Source organism: Rhinoderma darwinii, chromosome 6, assembly GCF_050947455.1.
Source record: "Rhinoderma darwinii isolate aRhiDar2 chromosome 6, aRhiDar2.hap1, whole genome shotgun sequence".
Classification (NCBI taxonomy): Eukaryota; Metazoa; Chordata; class Amphibia; order Anura; family Rhinodermatidae; genus Rhinoderma; species Rhinoderma darwinii.
Window position 1 is genome coordinate 7,310,705 of NC_134692.1, and position 23,265 is coordinate 7,333,969.

Sequence of the window (23,265 nt, forward strand, 5' to 3'; positions counted from 1 at the left end):
GCCCCCCACCACACCACAGGACTCTGTACAGCCTTCCTGCCCCCCACCCCTCACATGCTGACTAGTGACCATTTTACTGGCAAGCAGATCAGCCGATGAACGAGCGTTTGTTAGTTCATTGGCCGATCGTTGCCCTGTTTACATCGTTCACAATCATCGGCCCGTGTAAAAAGGCCTTTAAGGGATTTGTCTTGGATGATCAAGTTCTCGTACCACGTGAGATCTCAAGGCTCAGTGTTGTTCAGAATAAAGTTGGTATTGCGCCATCTAGTTCCAATAAATCAGGTGGTAGTCGGGTGCCGCGTCGGATTACATGTGGCGTTGTTCTGTGGGTGAAAGACAATCTTGGTCCTGGAGTAACAGAGATAAGAAAATGGCACGCATGGGGGTCTCCCTCCAAACCCGGAGAGGGGGTAGTGTAAGGATACAATGATGACGAAGTTGGTTACCATTAGAATCCAATGGGATAAAGCTGCTGAGGCGTAACAATTCTTCATAGGGCCCTATAGCAAAATGAGTTGGGCCCCTCACCACCTAGTGGTTGGGAACTAAAACAGCAGAATACGGTAAGTAGCAATAATTAATGGTATGGATAATAGCGCCATATATCAGAGAACCCACAATAGTGCTAGAAAATCACCATCCTGTCATTCCCCACAAAAGGGAACAATGTTCTCGCACATAAATGGGCTCCTCAACCTCTGGGCCCCATGGCAGCTGCTACGGCTATAGTTATACGGCTGCAGGTCCATTTTATGTAATAAGCGAAGAACTTCAGAAAACGCTGCATTTTATTTGTCCTTATTTTACATTTCTTTTGATTTTCTGCTGATTCCGGGAACGTTCCTGCAGTTGTTTTTTGAGCATCACTTTCTACAGAAGAGCAGTCCTGATAGCAGCCGCCTCGTCCTAAAAACAGTTCCTGTTATCTGTAAACTGGTGCGCCCCTCCCCTCCTGTATGATCCACAACCCACTGACACATGTTATTCCTCCACAGAGGTCAGGAAACTGCCTGTGCAACAGGAGAGGAGTCCTGTGCCTGGAGCTTCGGTGCCACCACCACCCACCAACCACCAACCCAGGGGGGACCGTGACCATGTCTGCAACTGATGAGAGTATTCCTGCTCCTAGCTGTGAGTATGACCAGAGATACAGATAGCCTACATGTCCATAGGGTGCACTGCATACATTACAGCGCGGATATGTGACCCATGAAGCTTGCAATCTACGACTACTCAGGAAGTCACACAGGGTTCCAACCAAGTTGTCATAATGTTAAAATACCGCAGACCCTCATGAATTAACCATTTCATTACCGGAGATGCAGCCAGGGGCGGGACAACCTCTCTTGGTGCTCAAGGCAGGGGTTTCAGAATGCGTCCCCCCCCCCCCTCTGTGGCTGAATGCACACGTTGCATATTACGTGCGGATTTTCCGCGTGGATTTTCATGCGGCAGATCCGTAGCGTAATACAGCACCAGCAAAGTAAATTAGATTTTAAGAAATCTCATCCACACGGGGCAGATTTTTTTCTGTGCGTAAATTGTCTTGCGGTGCGTATTTGGCAATATGCCCTGCGTTTCCGCTTGCGAATTGCGCCTGGATGGTTTTAAAGAAAAACACACCAAAATACGCAGCATTAAACTGCAGATTTTTCCGCATCGAAATGTAAAAAATGCACCTAAAAACGCATTAAAAAAAACCCTGCATCACTAGGTGCGGTTACAGCGGCGGGATTACGTGCGTACACCTGCGGTTTTGGTGCGGATTTTCCGTATAAAATTACGCATTGCGTGCATGTAGCCTGAAGCACCCAGTAACGGGCACGTTTAGCTCTGCTCAGCATACATATTATGGGGGTGCATGCAATGTTTATGTATGTTTGTACAGTTGAGACCCCTTTGTGTATATATATGTGAAGGTAACTGTAATAAATTGCGCGAGCCCCAATTGTGTCCTAGGCCGCTGCCCACTTTGCCTGCCCCTCGCCTTGACCCTGGATGCAGCAGCAGAAATGCATATGGCAAGTGCAATATTTAAGCCGCACATTCACATAGAAACGACCAATATGGAATACCGGAGTCAGACCCCGCGGGCAAAACAGGGTCAGTTGTGATGGATTTTTTTCGCCCCCTCCATAGACCATTAGATGCTTGTTATTGGGGATTTGGTATGTCGGCCGGCAGCTGTAAACTGTATATACATTGAACTTTATGTCACCCATGAAGCTTGCAATCTAATGTTCAAGGCTGTGAAGGCCGGGTCCACATAGGGAGCCCAGTGCAGCTGAGAAAACACATGACAATGTAACATGTACAATGGGGTTGGTGCAACAATGTTGCGATTCTATTTAAAGCAACAGACAATTGAAAATTATCCACGTGTACGAGCGCAGGCTGTTGAGTTTCGCACGGACGGGGTTCCCCTTTTTGTAGTGAATGAAGGAAAATCTTCCAAAGATATTTTAAAAAAAATCAGCAAACATTCAACATGTGACCCCGAATCAGTCACGAGGCGCTGAAGATCTCCAGGATCATGTGAGGACTATTGACATGTTCTGTTATTACTTTGGCCGTACAGTTGGAGTGGACTTTATTGTACAGGCTTGTAGTACACAGATGTGAGGTACATGAGTCCTGTGAGTTTGCAGCAGGGAGAGCAGAACACAGGAAGTGTCTAAAAATATTCCAAAATTTGGAAGAAAAGAGTGAGATAGAGAGGGGGTGGAGGAGGAGGAGGGGCTGCTGGGTCTTAGTGCCGGGGGATTTATCTATGAGTAGAATTACCAGGCCGTGTGCGAAACCCTAGACACATGCCAGGGCTGTCACACTCAGTTGATTTTGCAGATTTGACCCAGAGTAACATGTGCCAAGGCGGCATTTCGAGATTTCCGAGGCGAAACCCCAGTGAGACCGCGACTGTCAATCATGAGTCTGGATGAACAGAAGGTGAATGTGCGGTATCCAGGGCACAGTCTCCAGTCCACACAAATCTTCCTCTATCCGTCTCTAGGAAAGCTGGGTGACCACCAATATGGCCGCCATATTTCTCCAGATTGACCGCGCCTGTGACTGATGTCATTCCATATATAATGCTCCTCCGCAAACCCTACAAACAAACACAGCTCTGGACTTATTTATCTCTAAGGGGGTGATCTCAAATGCATTTCTGGGATATGAGGTTTTTGGAGCCTCGTACCTCAATGATGTTGCAAGTTTAACCAATTAATTACAGGTTCTTGTAGCCCCATTCCCAGAGACGCATTGGTCGCGTACAGCTCCTTCTACACCTCATGGACAGGTTCAGTCGTGGGTCCTGGGACTGGCCCCGCTCTATATTTTTGGCACATATCCGGGAGTGACGAGATAAGACAATGCTGGTTCTGTGTCTGCTGATAAAGAAATAGTAAGCATTGCAAATCTATAGGATCCCCCCTCCCCCGCCTGTCACCTACTAATGTAGTAGAGATGAATTTGTCATGAAAAGGGGATGGAAAAAGTGTTGTCCAGGATTAGAAAAACATGTCTGCTATCTTCCAAAAACAATTCTGTACAAACCCTCCAAGTGCAGAGGAGAGAACCTCTTCCATATGCTCTAAGGCCGGGTGGGGAACCTTTTTTCTGTCAAGGGCCATTTGGATATTTATAACATCATTCTCGGGCCATTCAAAATGATCAATTTACAAACTTGCCTGCTATATTTGGTCAAACATTTACTTAACTGCCCCCTAATGTGATGGTTGGAGCTGCTTCTCTGTGGTGTGGCGGGTGATGTTACCGGTATTGATGATGATGATGATGATGAATTGATGATGATGATGATACGTCGGTCAGTCTGGAGCTGCTTCTCTGTGGTGTGGTGGGTGATGTTCACCGGTATTGATGATAATGATGATGATGCGTCGGTCAGTCTGGAGCTGCTTCTCTGTGGTGCGGTGGGTGATGTTCACCGGTATTGATGATAATGATGATGATGCGTCGGTCAGTCTGGAGCTGCTTCTCTGTGGTGCGGTGGGTGATGTTCACCGGTATTGATGATAATGATGATGATGCGTCGGTCAGTCTGGAGCTGCTTCTCTGTGGTGCGGCGCGTGATGTTACCGGTATTGATGATGATGATGATGATGATGATGCGTCGGTCAGTCTGGAGCGCAGTCGTCTCTTTGGTAAGTTGTGAAAAGAACTCGCAGCAGTAAGTTGTTCCGACTTAAAAGGGGTTTCCCATCAGGGGCATTTCTAATATATCCACTAGATATGTGATAAATGTCAGATACTTCGGGTCCCACCTCCAGGACCTCCACCTATCTCTAGAACGGGACCCCCTAAAAACTGTTCTTCCTCTCTGTGCTACGGCTGATTTTCGACCATGAAGAAGAAAACCGCGTAACAGCAGTTACGGAAGCAGCGCAGCGTGCGAGTTACGCTGTGTCCTTCTTCATGGTCGGAAATCACACGCTTCAGATACAACACAAAGAGGTGGAACAGTGTTTAGGGGTCCCGTTCTAGAGATAAGTGGAGGTCCTGGAGGTGGGACCCGCATCTATCTGACATTTATGACATATCCTGTGGATCCTGTGGATATATCATAAATGTCCTTGATGAAAAAAAAAACCTTTATGTCACCTGACATCACTTCGAGTAAGTTGGGCGGGCGGACGGAGGCAAGGAGGGAATGACACGACCGCAGCGGCGGTCAGAGTGAGATCGGGGCGTGCTGTGATGGGAGTGGACCAGTCCGGTCACCTGACCTCACGTCACTGACTCAGGTCAGGTGACCGGACTGGTACATTATTGGGCCGGCACGGACTGACCTCACCCAGACCGCCGCCATTCTTGGCTCCGTCCGTCCTTCTCCTGCTGCAAAGTGCGAGTGAGTAGGGCGGATGAAGTCAAGCAGCGACTCACGCGGCGGCAGCACGGTCTAAGTGAGGTCGGGCCGGAACAAATTATTTTGCGAGCATTATACGGCCCACAGGCCGGACGTTCCCAACACCTGTTCTAAGGTACCCCAATTAGAACCCCCTCCATCACCCAGAGCAAAGACCCGTGACCATCCATTGTAATAAATGGGCGACATGTAAGGCCTCATTTACACGAGCGTGTGCGTTTTGCGCGCGCAAAAAACGCTGCGTTTTGCGCGCGCAAAAGGCACTTGCCAGGTCCGTGTGTCATCCGTGTATGATGCGCGGCTGCGTGATTTTCGCGCAGCCGCCATCATAGAGATGAGGCTAGTCGACGCCCGTCACTGTCCAAGGTGCTGAAAGAGCTAACTGATCGGCAGTAACTCTTTCAGCACCCTCGACAGTGAATGCCGAACACAATATACACCAATCTGTGAATAAAAAAAGACTTTCATACTTACCAAGAACTTCCTGCTTCCCCCAGTCCGGGCTCCCGGCCGTTGCCTTGGTGACGCGTCCCTCTCTTGTCATCCGGCCCCACCTCCCAGGATGACGCCGCAGTCCATGAGACCGCTGCAGCCTGTGATTGGCTGCAGCCTGTGCTTGGCCTGTGATTGGCTGCAGCTGTCATTTGGACTGAACTGTCATCCCGGGAGGTCGGACCGGAGTTATCGGTAAGTCAGAACGTCTTTTTTTTTTTTACAGGTTCATGGATTTTCGGAGCGGAAGTCACTGTCCATGGTGCTGAACCAGTTTAACGCTTTCAGCACCGTGGACAGTGACTGTCTCCTGACGTCGCGTACGCGAACATTTTTTACCGGTTTCGGTCAAAACGAGTTTGGCCGAACCCGGTGAAGTTCGGTGCGCTCATCTCGAATTTGACACTCCGTTTGGATGTTTGTAACCAGAAAAGCACGTGGTGCTTTTCTGTTTACATTCATCCTTTTGACAGCTCTTGCGTGATTTTCGCGCATGCAACGCTGGACCGTCCGTGTGGCATGCGTTGTTTTCACGCACCCATTGAAGTCAATGGGTGCGTGTTGCGTGAAAAACGCAAGAATATAGAACATGTCGTGAGTTTTACGCAACGCACTCACGCAGCGCAAAATTCACGCATCGTCTAAACAGCCCCATAGACTATTATAGGTGCGTACGACACGCGTGAAAAGCACGCGCGTCGCACGCGCGTATAATACGCTCGTGTAAATGAGGCCTAATTCTGTATTTTAGCGTTGCTGAATGTGAATGGGCATTTCAGGACAACCCCTTATTGTGGCTATAAATGTGCCAATATTTATTTTAGGGGGGGTTTGTTTTGATGTAAAGTTTAATTATTGTACAATTAAAAGTTCGGTGAATTTCTGATATTCTCTGTATTTCAATTCTTCACCATTTTCAACATGTCTGCTTGCTGTCAGTGAATGGTAACATTCTTGTTTATAGCCAGAGGCTGAAAACCTTTGCAGACATAATACTTCTCACACCTGAGGGTTTGCTACAATCAAGGCCATAGCTATAGAGGGCGCAGAGATAGCCCTCACATCCAAGCACTGGTGCCTGAGAGGGTCCAAAAGTATAACAAATGGCCCATTTTAGGTGGGGAACCTGATAGGTGGGGGCCTTGTTGCCATTTCTGCAGTACATTGTGGCTCAAGATTTTTAAGTTACCTCTCCGGCTACAATTGTATCCAGTCTAGATAATCCTCTGTGAGTTACACGGACTCATATATTTTACTCGCACTGATGCATTGTAATTTATTTAGGCATGTTTTCATCCATCGACAGCAAGCAGAGATCTTTAAAATATAAAACGGCAAAACACTTTCAAACATGAGTCTGTCGTCAACATGTTGGCAGGGAGAAAAAGTTCACGCTTCGCCCCCCCATTGTGCTTTTTGCTGCGTTCTTAGGTGCGTTTTAAGAACACAGTTGTCGCGTTCCACCCCGGAAGGTTCCTGTATAGTTCCGCAGTATTTCCAATGGTGCCGCTCCCTCCTTTTTGTTGTCTTCCTCTGCAGCCGTTCTCTTGATTCTACTTTAATACCTTGGCCTCCTGCGCACGGCCATAAATGCGTGCATGGTCCGTGATTACCACACGGACAGGCCACGAAGTGTCATCCGCGGGCTGTCTGCAATCACGGAGCGTGCGAACACAAGATGTGCATTCATTTAAATGAGCCCGGACCGCATATGCGGTCTGTATGATGACATGTCCTATTTTTTATGCATGCTCCGGGCAATGCATGGACCACGGTCGTGTTCATTGGCCAATAGGAAAGAATGTGTCCTATACTATTTGCTATTGCGGATAGCATACGGCTGCAAAACTACGGTTGTGTGCAAGATGCCTTTCTATGTGAGGACGTTGCCCGCCATTGTCCCATTATATATATATATATATATATATATAAAGTAGCTGCTACGTTTGGGTTTATTGGACCTTTAAATAAGCCGGAGAGAAATGCGTTGGGTGTAGCCGCAGCGCTCGGTGATTGATGCTGCGCTCCTCGCATTTCCGTATGTTCAGCTTTCGTCGCCCTCCCATGTACACAGGCCTGGTGCTCGGGGTACACAGAGCCGCACATTGTACCATGTTGTGAAGCCGCCACCATCACACTCAATTAGTTCCCCATCTGTCCTGTGACGGCCGCACCGTTAATCTTCCCACTAATACAAACAGGATATTCCTGCATCCTGTCCCGTGAGCAGATCCGGGGGGTCAAAACACCATCAATATAAAAGCATTTCCCCTGAAATCCTAAACAGTCGTCTGTCAAGTTGTTGAAAGTTCTATTCATCTGTTCCTAGGAAATATTCACTGCTCCCAGGCTGTAAATCTGCTCAATTATATGGAGATTCAAGAGTGGGGGAAGAATCCCTGCAGAACTAGGAACATCAGGAATATGGGAAAGAGTCACAGGTCGCCCCTCACTGCTGCCAGTATGGGTGAGAGATCATAGGTCACCCCTCACTGCTGCCAGTATGGGTGAGAGATCATAGGTCACCCCTCACTGCTGCCATTATGGGTGAGAGATCACAGGTCGCCCCTAACTGCTGCCAGCACGGATGAGAGATCATAAGTCGCCCCTCACTGCTGCCAGTATGGGTGAGAGATCATAGGTCGCTCCTCACTGCTGCCAGTATGGGTGAGAGATCACAGGTCGCCCCTCACTGCTGCCAGTATTGGTGAGAGATCACAGGTCGCACCTCACTGCTGCCAGTATGGGTGAGATATCATAGGTCGCCCCTCACTGCTCCAGTATGGGTGAGATATCATAAGTCGCCCCTCACTGCTCCAGTATGGGTGAGAGATCACAGGTCGCCCCTCACTGCTGCCAGTATTGGTGAGAGATCATAGGTCGCACCTCACTGCTGCCAGTATGGGTGAGATATCATAGGTCGCCCCTCACTGCTCCAGTATGGGTGAGATATCATAAGTCGCCCCTCACTGCTGCCAGCACAGGTGAGAGATCATAGGTCGCCCCTCACTGCTCCGGTATGGGTGAGAGATCACAGGTCGCCCCTCACTGTTGCCAGTATGGGTGAGAGATCATAGGTCGCCCCTCACTGCTCCAGTATGGGTGAGAGATCACAGGTCGCCCCTCACTGCTGCCAATATGGGTGAGAGATCATAGGTCGCCCTCACTGCTGCCAGTATGGGTGAGAGATCATAGGTCGCTCCTCTCTGCTGCCAATATGGGTGAGATATCATGTCGCCCCTCACTGCTACCAGCACAGGTGAGAGATCATAGGTCACCCCTCACTGCTGCCAGTATGGTTGAGAAATCATAGGTCGCCCCTCACTGCTGCCAGTATGGGTGAGATATCATAGGTCGCCCCTCACTGCTGCCAAAATGGGTGAGGTATCATAGGTCGCCCCTCACTGCTGCCAGTATGGGTGAGAGATCATAGGTCGCCCCTCACTGCAGCCAGTATGGGTGAGAGATCATAGGTCGCCCCTCACTGCTGCCAACATGGGTGAGAGATCATAGGTCACCCCTCACTGCTGCCAGTATGGGTGAGAGATCACAGGTCGCCCCTCACTGCTGCCAGTATTGGTGAGAGATCATAGGTCGCCCCTCACTGCTGCCAGTATGGGTGAGATATCATAGGTCGCCCCTCACTGCTGCCAGTATGGGTGAGAGATCATAGGTCGCCCCTCACTGCTGCCAGCACGGGTGAGAGATCATAAGTCGCCCCTCACTGCTGCCAGCACAGGTGAGAGATCATAGGTCACCCCTCACTGCTGCCAGTATGGGTGAGAGATCACAGGTCGCCCCTCACTGCTGCCAGTATTGGTGAGAGATCACAGGTCGCCCCTCACTGCTGCCAGTATTGGTGAGAGATCATAGGTCGCCCCTCACTGCTGCCAGTATGGGTGAGATATCATAGGTCGCCCCTCACTGCTCCAGTATGGGTGAGATATCATAAGTCGCCCCTCACTGCTGCCAGCACAGGTGAGAGATCATAGGTCGCCCCTCACTGCTTCAGTATGGGTGAGAGATCACAGGTCGCCCCTCACTGCTGCCAGTATTGGTGAGAGATCATAGGTCGCTCCTCACTGCTGCCAGTATGGGTGAGAGATCATAGGTCGCCCCTCACTGCTGCCAGTATGGGTGAGAGATCATAGGTCGCCCCTCACTGCTGCCAATATGGGTGAGAGATCATAGGTCGCCCCTCACTGCTGCCAGTATGGGTGAGAGATCATAGGTCGCCCCTCAGTGCTGCCAAAATGGGTGAGGTATCATAGGTCGCCCCTCACTGCGGTGAGAGATCATAGGTCACCCCTCACTGCTGCCAGTATGGGTGAGAGATCATAGGTCGCCCCTCACTGTGGCCAGTATGGGTGAGAGATCATAGGTCGCCCCTCACTGCTGCCAACATGGGTGAGAGATCATAGGTCGCTCCTCACTGCTGCCAGTATGGGTGAAAGATCATAGGTCGCCCCTCACTGCTGCCAGTATGGCTGAGAGATCATAGGTCGCCCCTCACTGCTGCCAGTATGGGTGAAATATCATAGGTCGCCCCTCACTGCTGCCAGTATGGGTGAGAGATCATAGGTCGCCCCTCACTGCTGCCAGTATGGGTGAGAGATCATAGGTCGCTCCTCACTGCTGCCAGTATGGGTGAGATATCATAGGTCGCTCCTCACTGCTGCCAACATGGGTGAGAGATCATAGGTCCCCCCTCACTGCTCCAGTATGGGTGAGAGATCATAGGTCGCTCCTCACTGCTGCCAGTATTGGTGAGAGATCATAGGTCACCCCTCACTGCTGCCAGTATGGGTGAGAGATCATAGGTCCCCCCTCACTGCTCCAGTATGGGTGAGAGATCATAGGTCGCCCCTCACTGCACCAGTATGGGTGAGAGATCATAGGTCGCCCCTCACTGCTGCCAGTATGGGTGAGAGATCATAGGTCGCTCCTCACTGCTCCAGTATGGGTGAGAGATCATAGCTCGCCCCTCACTGCTGCCAGTATGGGTGAAATATCATAGGTCACCCCTCACTGCTGCCAGTATGGGTGAGAGATCATAGGTCGCCCCTCACTGCTGCCAGTATGGGTGAGAGATCATAGGTCGCTCCTCACTGCTGCCAGTATGGGTGAGAGATCATAGGTCGCCCCTCACTGCTGCCAGTATGGGTGAGAGATCATAGGTCGCCCCTCACTGCTGCCAGTATGGGTGAGAGATCATAGGTCGCCCCTCACTGCTGCCAGTATGGGTGAGAGATCATAGGTCGCCCCTCACTGCTGCCAGTATGGGTGAGAGATCATAGGTCGCTCCTCACTGCTCCAGTATGGGTGAGATATCATAAGTCGCCCCTCACTGCTGCCAGTATGGGTGAGAGATCATAGGTCACCCCTCACTGCTGCCAGTATGGGTGAGAAATCATAGGTCGCCCCTCACTGCTGCCAGCACAGGTGAGAGATCATAGGTCACCCCTCACTGCTGCCAGTATTGGTGAGATATCATAGGTCGCCCCTCACTGCTGCCAATATGGGTGAGGTATCATAGGTCGCCCCTCACTGCGGTGAGAGATCATAGGTCACCCCTCACTGCTGCCAGTATGGGTGAGAGATCATAGGTCGCCCCTCACTGCTGCCAGTATGGGTGAGAGATCATAGGTCGCCCCTCACTGCTGCCAGTATGGGTGAGAAATCATAGGTCGCCCCTCACTGCGGCCAGTATGGGTGAGAGATCATAGGTCGCCCCTCACTGCTGCCAACATGGGTGAGAGATCATAGGTCGCTCCTCACTGCTGCCAGTATGGGTGAGAGATCATAGGTCGCCCCTCACTGCTGCCAGTATGGGTGAGAGATCATAGGTCGCTCCTCACTGCTGCCAGTATGGGTGAAAGATCATAGGTCGCCCCTCACTGCTGCCAGTATGGGTGAAATATCATAGGTCGCCCCTCACTGCTGCCAGTATGGGTGAGAGATCATAGGTTCGCTCCTCTCTGCTGCCAGTATGGGTGAGAAATCATAGGTCGCCCCTCACTGCTGCCAGTATGGGTGAGAGATCATAGGTCACCCCGTGGTGCTGCAGAATGTGTGAGGAGTTACGGGTCACCCCTCACTGCTACCAGTAAGGGTGAGTAGTCTCAGGTCGCCCTTCGCTGCTCCCAGCATGGGTAAGAGATCATAGGTCGCCCCTTGCTGCTGCCAGTATGGGTGAGAAATCATAGGTCGCCCCTCACTGCGGCCAATATGGGTGAGAGATCATAGGTCGCCCCTCACTGCTGCCAACATGGGTGAGATATCATAGGTCGCCCCTCACTGCTGCCAGTATGGGTGAGAGATCACAGGTCGCCCCTCACTGCTGCCAACATGGGTGAGATATCATAGGTCGCCCTCATTGCTGCCAGTATGGGTGAAATATCATAGGTTGCCCCTCACTGCTGCCAATATGGGTGAGATATCATAAGTCGCCCCTCACTGCTGCCAGCAGAGCTGAGAGATCATAGGTCACCCCTCACTGCTGACAGTATGGGTGAGAAATCATAGGTCGCCCCTCACTACTGCCAGTATGGGTGAGATATGATAGGTCGCCCCTCACTGCTGCCAATATGGGTGAGGTATCATAGGTCGCCCCTTACTGCTGCCAGCGGGGGTGAAAGATCATAGGTCGCACCTCACTGCTGCCAGTATGGGTGAGAGATCATAGGTCGCCCCTCACTGCTGCCAGTATGGGTGAGAGATCATAGGTCGCCCCTCACTGCTGCCAGTATGGGTGAAATATCATAGGTCGCCCCTCACTGCTGCCAGTATGGGTGAGAGATCATAGGTTCGCTCCTCTCTGCTGCCAGTATGGGTGAGAGATCATAGGTCGCTCCTCTCTGCTGCCAACATGGGTGAGATATCATAGGTCGCCCCTCACTGCTGCCAGTATGGGTGAGAGATCACAGGTCGCCCCTCACTGCTGCCAACATGGGTGAGATATCATAGGTCGCCCCTCACTGCTGCCAGTATGGGTGAGAGATCATAGGTCACCCCTCTCTGCTGCCAGTATGGGTGAAATATCATAGGTCGCCTCTCACTGCTGCCAATATGGGTGAGATATCATAAGTCGCCCCTCACTGCTGCCAATATGGGTGAGATATCATAGGTCGCCCCTCACTGCTGCCAGCACAGGTGAGAGATCATAGGTCAGCCCTTACTGCTGCCAGTATGGGTGAGAAATCATAGGTCGCCCCTCACTGCTGCCAGTATGGGAGAGATATGATAGGTCGCCCCTCACTGCTGCCAATATGGGTGAGGTATCATAGGTCGCCCCTCACTGCGGTGAGAGATCATAGGTCGCCCCTCACTGCTGCCAGCGGGGGTGAAAGATCATAGGTCGCACCTCACTGCTGCCAGTATGTGTGAGAGATCATAGTTCGCCCCTCACTGCTGCCAGTATGGGTGAGAGATCATAGGTCGCTCCTCTCTGCTGCCAGTATGGGTGAGAGATCATAGGTCGCTCCTCACTGCTGCCAGTATGTGTGAGAGATCACAGGTCGCCCCTCACTGCTGCCAGTTTGGGTGAGAGATCATAGGTTGCTCCTCACTGCTGCCAGTATGGGTGAGAGATCACAGGTCGCTCCTCTCTGCTGCCAGTATGGGTGAGAGATCATAGGTCGCTCCTCACTGCTGCCAGTATGGGTGAGAGATCATAGGTCGCTCCTCACTGCTGCCAGTATGGGTGAGAGATCATAGGTCGCTCCTCACTGCTGCCAGTATGGGTGAGAGATCACAGGTCGCCCCTCACTGCTGCCAGTATGGGTGAGAGATCACAGGTCGCCCCTCACTGCTGCCAGTATGGGTGAGAGATCATAGGTCGCTCCTCACTGCTGCCAGTATGGGTGAGAGATCATAGGTCACCCCTTGCTGCTGCCAGTATAGGTATTCCATTCCAAAATGAGAACAAAGTGTAAGCTTCTAGGGCAAGGAGTAAAACAACATACAGAAAGAATGATCATTATTATGAAAAACAAAATCTGAATCCTTGCAGGACCTTCACATGGAATAAACAACCAGTGAAAATCATCAGATATAGTAGTGCTGAGTGTGTCCGATGCAACAGAGCTGGAAGTGTCATATCCAGAAGAGCTGAGTGTGCGGCAGTATAGTAGAGTTGAGTGTGTCAAATCTAGAAGACCAGAGTGTGTGAGTTGCAGCAAAGCTGAGTGTGGAGGAGTGTGTGATATGTGTATCACAGTCCAGTATTTCAGATGTAGTAGATCTAAGTGTGTGTGATGCAGTAATGTGGAGTGTCAAATATAGCAGTGCTCAGTTTAGCACAACTTACCCAACTTCAGGTAGGCGTAAGATAATAGTGGTGAGAACCAGCACTAGGAAGGATAGACATTTTCACTTTTGCTTTTGGGAGCTAGGTAGCGCTAAGTAGGTCAGACGTTTAGTAGCAGAGCTGAAGTTTTCATGGCACTAATGGAGACATCACATCACTAACCCTGGTTTTACATAGGACTGCAGGTAAATCTAATTTGTTATATGACACCTTGATCTAGGACATAGTGTCAGGTTGTATCTAATGGCGAAAAGTGGAACATACGGCGCCACATTGTGCAATATATCCAAGAATATAAGCTCTCAACTTGTCTAGTTGTACAGGCGAGATACAACAATTGTGTGTGCGTTCGGACAGTAAGTTGTCAGCTGCTGCTATCCCCGACTGGTGGGTGATGGATCACCTCCGCTTTATACCAAGAATACACTCCAACAGGGAAGCAAAGAAAATAAAAATGGGGGTATCCAGAAAAGCGTGGCTGATATCCCGGGCGTTGAAGATCAGAGTTATTTATTATTAATTGAATAAAGAAATAAATATTACATAAAATCCATAAATGATGTGGCTACGCGTTTCAACACCGGTCTGGTGTCTTCATCAGGTCATTCATTACCTGTTGAAACGCGTAGCCACATCATTTATGGATTTTATGTAATATTTATTTCTTTATTCAATTAATAATAAATAACTCTGATCTTCAACCCTCTGGATATCAGCCACGCCTTTCTGGATACCCCCATTTTTCTTTGCTTCCTTGTTGTAGTGTATACTTGATAGGGTCACGTTGGCTTTAAACGCTGTGGTTCTACAGAAACCCAATTTGTGATTCGATTGGAGGGATATGGTGTCCATAGACAGCACCTGTAAGTCATTTACGTAAAGCGATTGTTGCTATCTACAATAACAATTAATCGGATTACATCAAAACGTAGTAATGACCTGACAGATCCAGCTCTGCTACATATATGCACATTGTACCAGGTGACACAGTGACTTCATTCCCTTCATCTGCTATTCGTATAAAAAAAAAAATTAACAAATCTAACCTGAAGTTCTCATGGCCGCGGATCTGCTTGAACTCTCTCTGTGACGCTTAGGACAGGTGCGCGCCGCCATATACTCCTTGTCTCCAGGTCCCGTGATGTCAGAATATATTTTATTTTTCTACATTTAATTAACATTCCAGAAAAAAAGGAGACAATTTCTCTTTAGGCCGTAAGTCCCAAATCTAACAGATTCTGTGTTACTGGCGAAGGCCGCCTGCTCACACGGGACGTTACACAGCAGCTGTTACCGCAGTTCTGTCAGGTTACCTAATTCATAATTAACACTGTTTACTAAACGCTGTATTCCTGGAGACGACTGTAACAAGCTCCGCACACGACAGGTAAATTCTACTTCTACTGACAGAGCCGACCCGTCCATCACCGATTATAAAATACACAAAGTGGAGACATCGGAAGTACAGAACATACCAGAGAAAGAGGGAAATTAAAATACTTGTCCATAGGGGGCAGTATTATAGTAGTTATATTCTTGTATATAGGGGCAGTATTATAGTAGTTATATTCTTGTATATAGGGGCAGTATTATAGTAGTTATATTCTTGTATATAGGGGGCAGTATTATAGTAGTTATATTCTTGTATATAGGGAGCAGTATTATAGTAGTTATATTCTTGTATATAGGGGTCAGTATTATAGTAGTTATATTCTTGTATATAGGGGGCAGTATTATAGTAGTTATATTCTTGTATATAGGAGCAGTATTATAGTAGTTATATTCTTGTATATAGGGACAGTATTATAGTAGTTATATTCTTGTATATCAGAGCAGTATTATAGTAGTTATATTCTTGTATATCAGAGCAGTATTATAGTAGTTATATTCTTGTATATCAGAGCAGTATTATAGTAGTTATATTCTTGTATATCAGAGCAGTATTATAGTAGTTATATTCATGTATATCAGAGCAGTATTATAGTAGTTATATTCTTGTATATCAGAGCAGTATTGTAGTAGTTATATTCTTGTATACAGGGGGCAGAATTATAGTAGTTATATTCTTGTATATAGGGGCAGTATTATAGTAGTTATATTCTTGTATATAGGAGGAGTATTATAGTAGTTATATTCTTGTATATAGGTGCAGTATTATAGTAGATATATTCTTGTATATAAGGGCAGTATTATAGTAGTTATATTCTTGTATGTAGTGGGTAGTATTATAATAGTTATATTCTTGTATATAGGGGGCAGTATTATAGTAGTTATATTCTTGTATATAGGAGGAGTATTATAGTAGTTATATTCTTGTATATAGGGGCAGTATTATAGTAGTTATATTCTTGTATATAGGGGCAGTATTATAGTAGTTATATTCTTGTATATAGGAGCAGTATTATAGTAGTTATATTGTATATAGGGGCAGTATTATAGTAGTTATATTCTTGTATATAGGGGCAGTATTATAGTAGTTATATTCTTGTACATAGGGGACAGTATTATAGTAGTTATATTATTGTATATAGGAGCAGTATTATAGTCGTTATATTCTTGTATATAGGAGCAGTGTTATAGTAGTTATATTCTTGTATATAGGGGCAGTGTTATAGTAGTTATATTCTTGTATATAGGGACAGTATTATAGTAGTTATATTCTTGTATATAGGGGCAGTATTATAGTAGTTATATTCTTGTACATAGGGGGACAGTATTATAGTAGTTATATTATTGTATATAGGAGCAGTATTATAGTCGTTATATTCTTGTATATAGGAGCAGTGTTATAGTAGTTATATTCTTGTATATAGGGGCAGTGTTATAGTAGTTATATTCTTGTATATAGGGACAGTATTATAGTAGTTATATTCTTGTATATAGGGGCAGTATTATAGTAGTTATATTCTTGTATATGGGGGAAGTATTATAGTAGTTATATTCTTGTATATAGGAGGCAGTATTATAGTAGTTATATTCTTGTATATAGGGGCAGTATTATAGTAGATATATTCTTGTATATAGGGAGCAGTATTATAGTAGATATATTCTTGTATATAGGAGGCAGTATTATAGTAGTTATATTATTGTATATAGGGGGCAGTATTATAGTAGTTATATTCTTGTATATAGGGAGCAGTATTATAGTAAATATATTCTTGTATATAGGGGCAGTATTATGGGGGCAGTATTATAGTAGTTATGTTCTTGTATATAGGGGGCAGTATTATAGTAGTTATATTCTTGTATATAGGGGGCAGCATTATAGTAGTTATATTCTTGTATATAGGAGCAGTATTATAGTAGTTATATTCTTGTATATATGGGGCAGTATTATAGTAGTTATATTCTTGTATATAGGGGGCAGTATTATAGTAGTTATATTCTTGTATATAGGGGCAGTATTATAGTAGTTATATTCTTGTATATAGGGGCAGTATTATAGTAGTTATATTCTTGTACATAGGGGACAGTATTATAGTAGTTATATTATTGTATATAGGGGGCAGTATTATAGTAGTTATATTCTTGTATATAGGGAGCAGTATTATAGTAGATATATTCTTGTATATAGGAGCAGTATTATAGTAGTTATATTCTTGTATATAGGGAGAAGTATTATAGTAGTTATATTCTTGTATATAGGGGGCAGTATTATAGTAGTGATATTCTTGTATATAGGGGCCTTATTATAGTAGATATATTAATGTATATAGGGAGCAGTATTATAGTAGTTATATTCTTGTATATAGGAGCAGTATTATAGCAGTTATATTCTTGTATATAGGAGGCAGTATTATAGTAGTTATATTCTTGTATATAGGAGCAGTATTATAGCAGTTATATTCTTGTATATAGGCGGCAGTATTATAGTAGATATATTCTTGTATATAGGGGGCAGTATTCTAGTAGTTATATTTTTGTATATAGGAGCAGTATTATAGTAGTTATATTCTTGTATATAGGAGCAGTATTATAGTAGTTATATTCTTGTATATAGGAGCAGTATTATAGTAGTTATATTCTTGTATATAGGAGCCAGTATTATAGTAGATATATTCTTGTATATAGGGGCAGTATTATAGTAGTGATATTCTTGTATATAGGGGCAGTATTATAGTAGATATAGTCTTGTATATAGGGAGCAGTATTATAGTAGTTATATTCTTGTATATAGGGGCAGTATTATAGTAGTTATATTCTTGTATATAGGGGCAGTATTATAGTAGTTTTCTTGTATATAGGGGCAGTATTATAGTAGTTATATTCTTGTATATAGGGGCAGTATTATAGTAGATATAGTCTTGTATATAGGGAGCAGTATTATAGTAGATATATTCTTGTATATAGGGAGCAGTATTATAGTAGTTATATTCTTGTATATAGGGGCAGTATTATAGTAGTTATATTCTTGTATATAGGGGCAGTATTATAGTAGTTTTATTCTTGTATATAGGGGCAGTATTATAGTAGTTATATTCTTGTATATAGGGGCAGTATTATAGTAGATATAGTCTTGTATATAGGGAGCAGTATTATAGTAGTTATATTCTTGTATATAGGGGCAGTATTATAGTAGTTATATTCTTGTATATAGGGAGCAGTATTATAGTAGTTATATTCTTGTATATAGGGGCAGTATTATAGTAGTTATATTCTTGTATATAGGGGCAGTATTATAGTAGTTATATTCTTGTATATAAGGAGCAGTATTATAGTAGTTATATTCTTGTATATAGGGGCAGTATTATAGTAGTTATATTCTTGTATATAGGGAGCAGTATTATAGTAGTTATATTCTTGTATATAGGGGCAGTATTATAGTAGTTATATTCTTGTATATAGGGAGCAGTATTATAGTAGTTATATTTTTGTATATAGGGGGCAGTATTATAGTAGTTATATTCTTGTATATAGGAGCAGTATTATAGTAGTTATATTCTTGTATATAGGGGCAGTATTATAGTAGTTATATTCTTGTATATAGGGGGCAGTATTATAGTAGTTATATTCTTGTATATAGGAGCAGTATTATAGTAGTTATATTCTTGTATATAGGGGGCAGTATTATAGTAGTTATATTCTTGTATATAGGAGCAGTATTATAGTAGTTATATTTTTGTATATAGGGGCAGTATTATAAAATGTAGATCATTTTCCATAGCGGGGGTATTATGAAATACAACAGTCAGTGATAGTAGGGGCAAAAATGTTTTGCTCCCCTTCTAGGGTATGTTCACACACAAAATCAAAAAATTCTGAAAATACGGAGCTGTTTTCAGAAGTTTTTTCATCAAAGTCGCGTTTTTAATGGCTGTTTTTCTATAGAGTCTATGAAAAACGGCTCCAAAATTGGTTGAAGAAGTGACAAGGAATTCATCTTCTCTCTCGTTTTTTATGTGGCCGTTTTGAGAAACGGCCCGTAAAAGACGCCCCTTCGGAAAACACAACGCTGTTTTCCCATTGAAATCAATGGGCAGATGTTTGGAGGCGTTCTGCTTCAGATTTTTTTACCATTTTTCGGAACATACCCTTAGGTTTAGTTTGCCGGTCCAAACACTGGGCCTATAAACAATAGGATAAAGTAACCCCCTATCGGCTGCTATAGCTGCCTCCCTAGTAGATTTATCCCCGATTTTGTTAACAATGTAAGACGTCTATTTCATTGTTTAAATTATTTGTAGAATGTTTGTTCAATAAGTAACAAAAAATAAAATTAAATCTACAAAATGTTTCTACAAATACAATCGTGACTGTACAGCTGCCTGGTGAGCTCACTCGTGGAGTCGGTCGTTGTCTGGTCATTTGCCGGATGCCGTCATGCCTTCCTGATAACCGCGGCTGACTTGGAAATGGCTCATTTTCTATTCTTTTGAACGCTTTAAGCTAAATGCATAAAACATCCCAGGGGTCTTTCTTTCCATTAGTTCATAAAATTAATAGTCTAAATTCAATTAAACCAGGCTGAGACGTGAAGGGCACTGTGCCCGGAGGAGCAGGGCAAGGAACAGACAAGATAATATAACATTTCACCCCCGGTCTCCGTTTTCCCCACTGATTTTCCGGGTCTGTCTTTCTAAGCTTCTGCTTATTAACTGAGATTGTATTAAAAAAAAAAATCCTGTGAGGCTGCGAAGAAGACATCAGGAAACTAGACTGAACTTGTAAGGAATCTTTAATGGTAATTTGTAGAATTGAGCTTATAAAGAGCCTCTATGCCAAAATACTAAAGCTGCCCTCTACTCATGAATCTTTCGTAGACTGCACAATATTTCAATTGTTAGGGCAGAAGTTGGTGCTTCAGAGCTGCTCTTTCTACTGCCGCTTGGGAATTCGCAACCATTATCTGCCATTATTGATGTCATGAAGAGATTTGGTCACCTGGCCACTCATTCCCGACTATCTCAATTCTCTAGGTCTGACAATGGGCTACTCTCATGCCCACATGCTTTTTGTGTCTGCTTGGATTAGTGCACAATGGGACGTCACTTTACACGAAGATAGAAAAATGCACACATGACAGCCCACACTCATCATTTTAGATTGATATGCAAAGTTTTCCACCAAGAGGATGAACACTAATTCTAGCAATTGGTGGGGGTCCCGACTCAGTTCAAAGGCAGCCATTGCCTTGTAGTTCAGCCTTCATCTATTTTATCTCTATGGTCTATGCAGTGGGGAGCGGAGACAGACCCCTATGGTGCTGGTTAGACTATCTCCAGATCTTCTAAAATGGCCAGTTCAGATACCAGTGGTTTATGGTATGTTTTCCTGTAACAGATTACATGGCCCAATAGTATGGCACTGTCTGTGTTCCAATGTGATATCTCATTCTCTCGCCTTTCTCTCTGCTCCCCGCATCTCCCTGCTGCATCCTCACATTGACATCTGTTCTAGCACCGAGGGGGTTAAGTTTAAAGTTTCATCTTCCTTCCTCACCTAATGAGCTTTCTTTCCTAATGACATGGCCCCCTGCCATGGGTGTACAGTGCAGCAGAGGTATTAAGGACTCAGACACATGTCTCTTATCTTTCTTACTTGACTTTATTTCTAGCAGCTTCTGATAACTCCTGAGGAGGAGCTGAGCTGTTTATCAGCAGTGTGCAGGAGCAGAGGGGAGTCAGGAGAGGAGGCGAGGGGAGTCAGGAGAGGAGAGGAGGGTAGTCAGGAGCAGAGAGGAGTGTAGTCAGGAGCGGAGAGGAGGGTAGTCAGGAGCGGAGAGGAGGGTAGTCAGGAGCGGAGAGGAGGATAGTCAGGAGCGGAGGCGAGGGTAGTCAGGAGAGGAGGCGAGGGTAGTCAGGAGAGGAGGCGAGGGTAGTCAGGAGAGGAGGCGAGGGTAGTCAGGAGAGGAGGCGAGGGTAGTCAGGAGAGGAGGCGAGGGTAGTCAGGAGAGGAGGCGAGGGTAGTCAGGAGAGGAGGCGAGGGTAGTCAGGAGAGGAGGCGAGGGTAGTCAGGAGAGGAGGCGAGGGTAGTCAGGAGAGGAGGCGAGGGTAGTCAGGAGAGGAGGCGAGGGTAGTCAGGAGAGGAGGCGAGGGTAGTCAGGAGAGGAGGCGAGGGTAGTCAGGAGAGGAGGGTAGTCAGGAGAGGAGGCGAGGGGAGTCAGGAGAGGAGGCGAGGGGAGTCAGGAGAGGAGGCGAGGGGAGTCAGGAGAGGAGGCGAGGGGAGTCAGGAGAGGAGGCGAGGGGAGTCAGGAGAGGAGGCGAGGGGAGTCAGGAGAGGAGGCGAGGGGAGTCAGGAGAGGAGATGAGGGGAGTCAGGAGAGGAGATGAGGGGAGTCAGGAGAGGAGATGAGGGGAGTCAGGAGATGAGGGGAGTCAGGAGCAGAGGGGAGTCAGGAGCAGAGGGGAGTCAGGAGCAGAGGGGAGTCAGGAGCAGAGGGGAGTCAGGAGCAGAGGGGAGTCAGGAGCAGAGGGGAGTCAGGAGCAGAGGGGAGTCAGGAGAGGAGCAGAGGGGAGTCAGGAGAGGAGCAGAGGGGAGTCAGGAGAGGAGCAGAGGGGAGTCAGGAGAGGAGCAGAGGGGAGTCAGGAGATGAGCAGAGGGGAGTCAGGAGATGAGCAGAGGGGAGTCAGGAGATGAGCAGAGGGGAGTCAGGAGATGAGGGGAGGCAGGAGATGAGGGGAGGCAGGAGATGAGCAGAGGGGATGCAGGAGAGGAGGGGAGGCAGGAGAGGAGGCAGCAGAGGAGGGGAGGCAGGAGAGAAAGGGAGGCAGGAGCTGAGGGGAGCCAGGAGAGGAGCGGAGGCAGGAGAATGAAAAATAATAAGAGAGGAGCGGAGGCAGGAGAAGAGGGGAAGGGGAGGCAGGAGAGAAGAGGGAAAGCAGGAGGAGAGGGCAAGCAAGAATATGAGACGAGGGGAAGCAGGAGAGGAGACGAGGGGAAGCAGGAGGAGAGAGAAGAGGAGGCAGCAGAAGAGGGGAAGCAGGAGAAGAGGGGAGTCAGGAGAGGAGGGGAAGCAGGAGCAGAGGGGAGACAGGAGAGGAGGAGAGGCAGTAGAAGAGGGGAGTCAGGAGAGGGGGGAGGCAGAAAAAGAGGGAAGTCAAGAGAGGAGAGGAGGCAGGAGAGGAGGGGAAGCAAGAGAGGAGGGCATGCAAGAATATGAGACGAGGGGAAGCAGGAGGGAAGAGAAGAGGAGGCAGGAGAAGAGGAGAGAAAGGAGAGGAGGGGAAGCAGCAGCAGAGGGGAGAAAGGAGAGGAGGGAAAGCAGGAGAAGAGGGGAAGGGGAGGCAGGAGAAGGAAGAATAATAAGAGAGAAGGGGAGGCAGGAGAAGGAAGAATAATAAGAGAGGAGGGGAGGCAGGAGAGGAGGGGAGGCAGGAGAGGAGGGGAGGCAGGAGTGGAGGGGAGGCAGGAGAGAAGGGTAGGCAGGAGAAGAGGGGAAGCAAAAGTATTAGGGAAGGGGAAGCAAGAAATGAGAAGAAAGAATAGAAGAGGAGGGGAAGCAGGGCAGGAGGAGAAGCAAGAGTAGGAGAGAAGGGGAAGCAGGGGTATGAGAGGAGGGAGGATGGGAAGCAAGATGGGAGGCAGGAGAGATGTGGAAGTAAGAATGGGAGAGGAGGAAGGAAAGATAGGGAAGCAAGAGTAGAGGGAGGGAGTAAAAAGGTGTAGGCAAGAATAGGAGAGGAGGGAAGGCAGAAGTAGAAAGGAGGCAGGGGGTGGAAAAAAAACTGAGGGGTGGCAGAAGCAGAGAGGAAGCAGGAGTAGTAGCAGGGGAGAGAGAGGAAGCCTGGTTAAGGTTAGGCACGACTGGGGGCCCAGGGAAGAGGAAGCAGGAGGGGAGGCAGAAATAGAGAGGAAGCAGCAATAGAGGGCAGGTAAGCATGCAGAGGAAGCAGGGGTGGAGGGGAGGCAGAGAGGAAGCAGGAATGGATGGGAAGCCAGAGAGAATTAGGTAGAAAAATATTGGAGACTGCGGTGGAGAGGAAGCAAGAATGGAGGAAGAAAGGAGTGGAGGGGAGGCAGAAGTCTGGAGGAAGCTAGGAAGGAGGGAGGGCAGAAGTGGAAGGGAGGCAGAAGAGTGCAGGTTGGGCCGGAGAAGGGGAGGCTAGTCTATGAAGTGTGCACTGGTACCAGCTAGAGA

At 46.8% G+C, this 23,265-nt stretch overlaps 1 protein-coding gene across 1 annotated transcript in view; it reads left to right on the forward strand.

Moving 5' to 3' along the window:
* Positions 1–939: 939 nt before the first annotated feature.
* GYPC (glycophorin C (Gerbich blood group)) overlaps positions 940–23,265 on the forward strand; it is a 48,431-nt gene continuing 26,105 nt past the window's right edge. Inside the window, exon 1 of the mRNA XM_075831047.1 lies at positions 940–1,134. Coding sequence (XP_075687162.1) covers positions 960–1,134 — 175 coding nt within the window. The 5' untranslated portion in view covers positions 940–959. The remainder of the gene's footprint in view (positions 1,135–23,265) is intronic.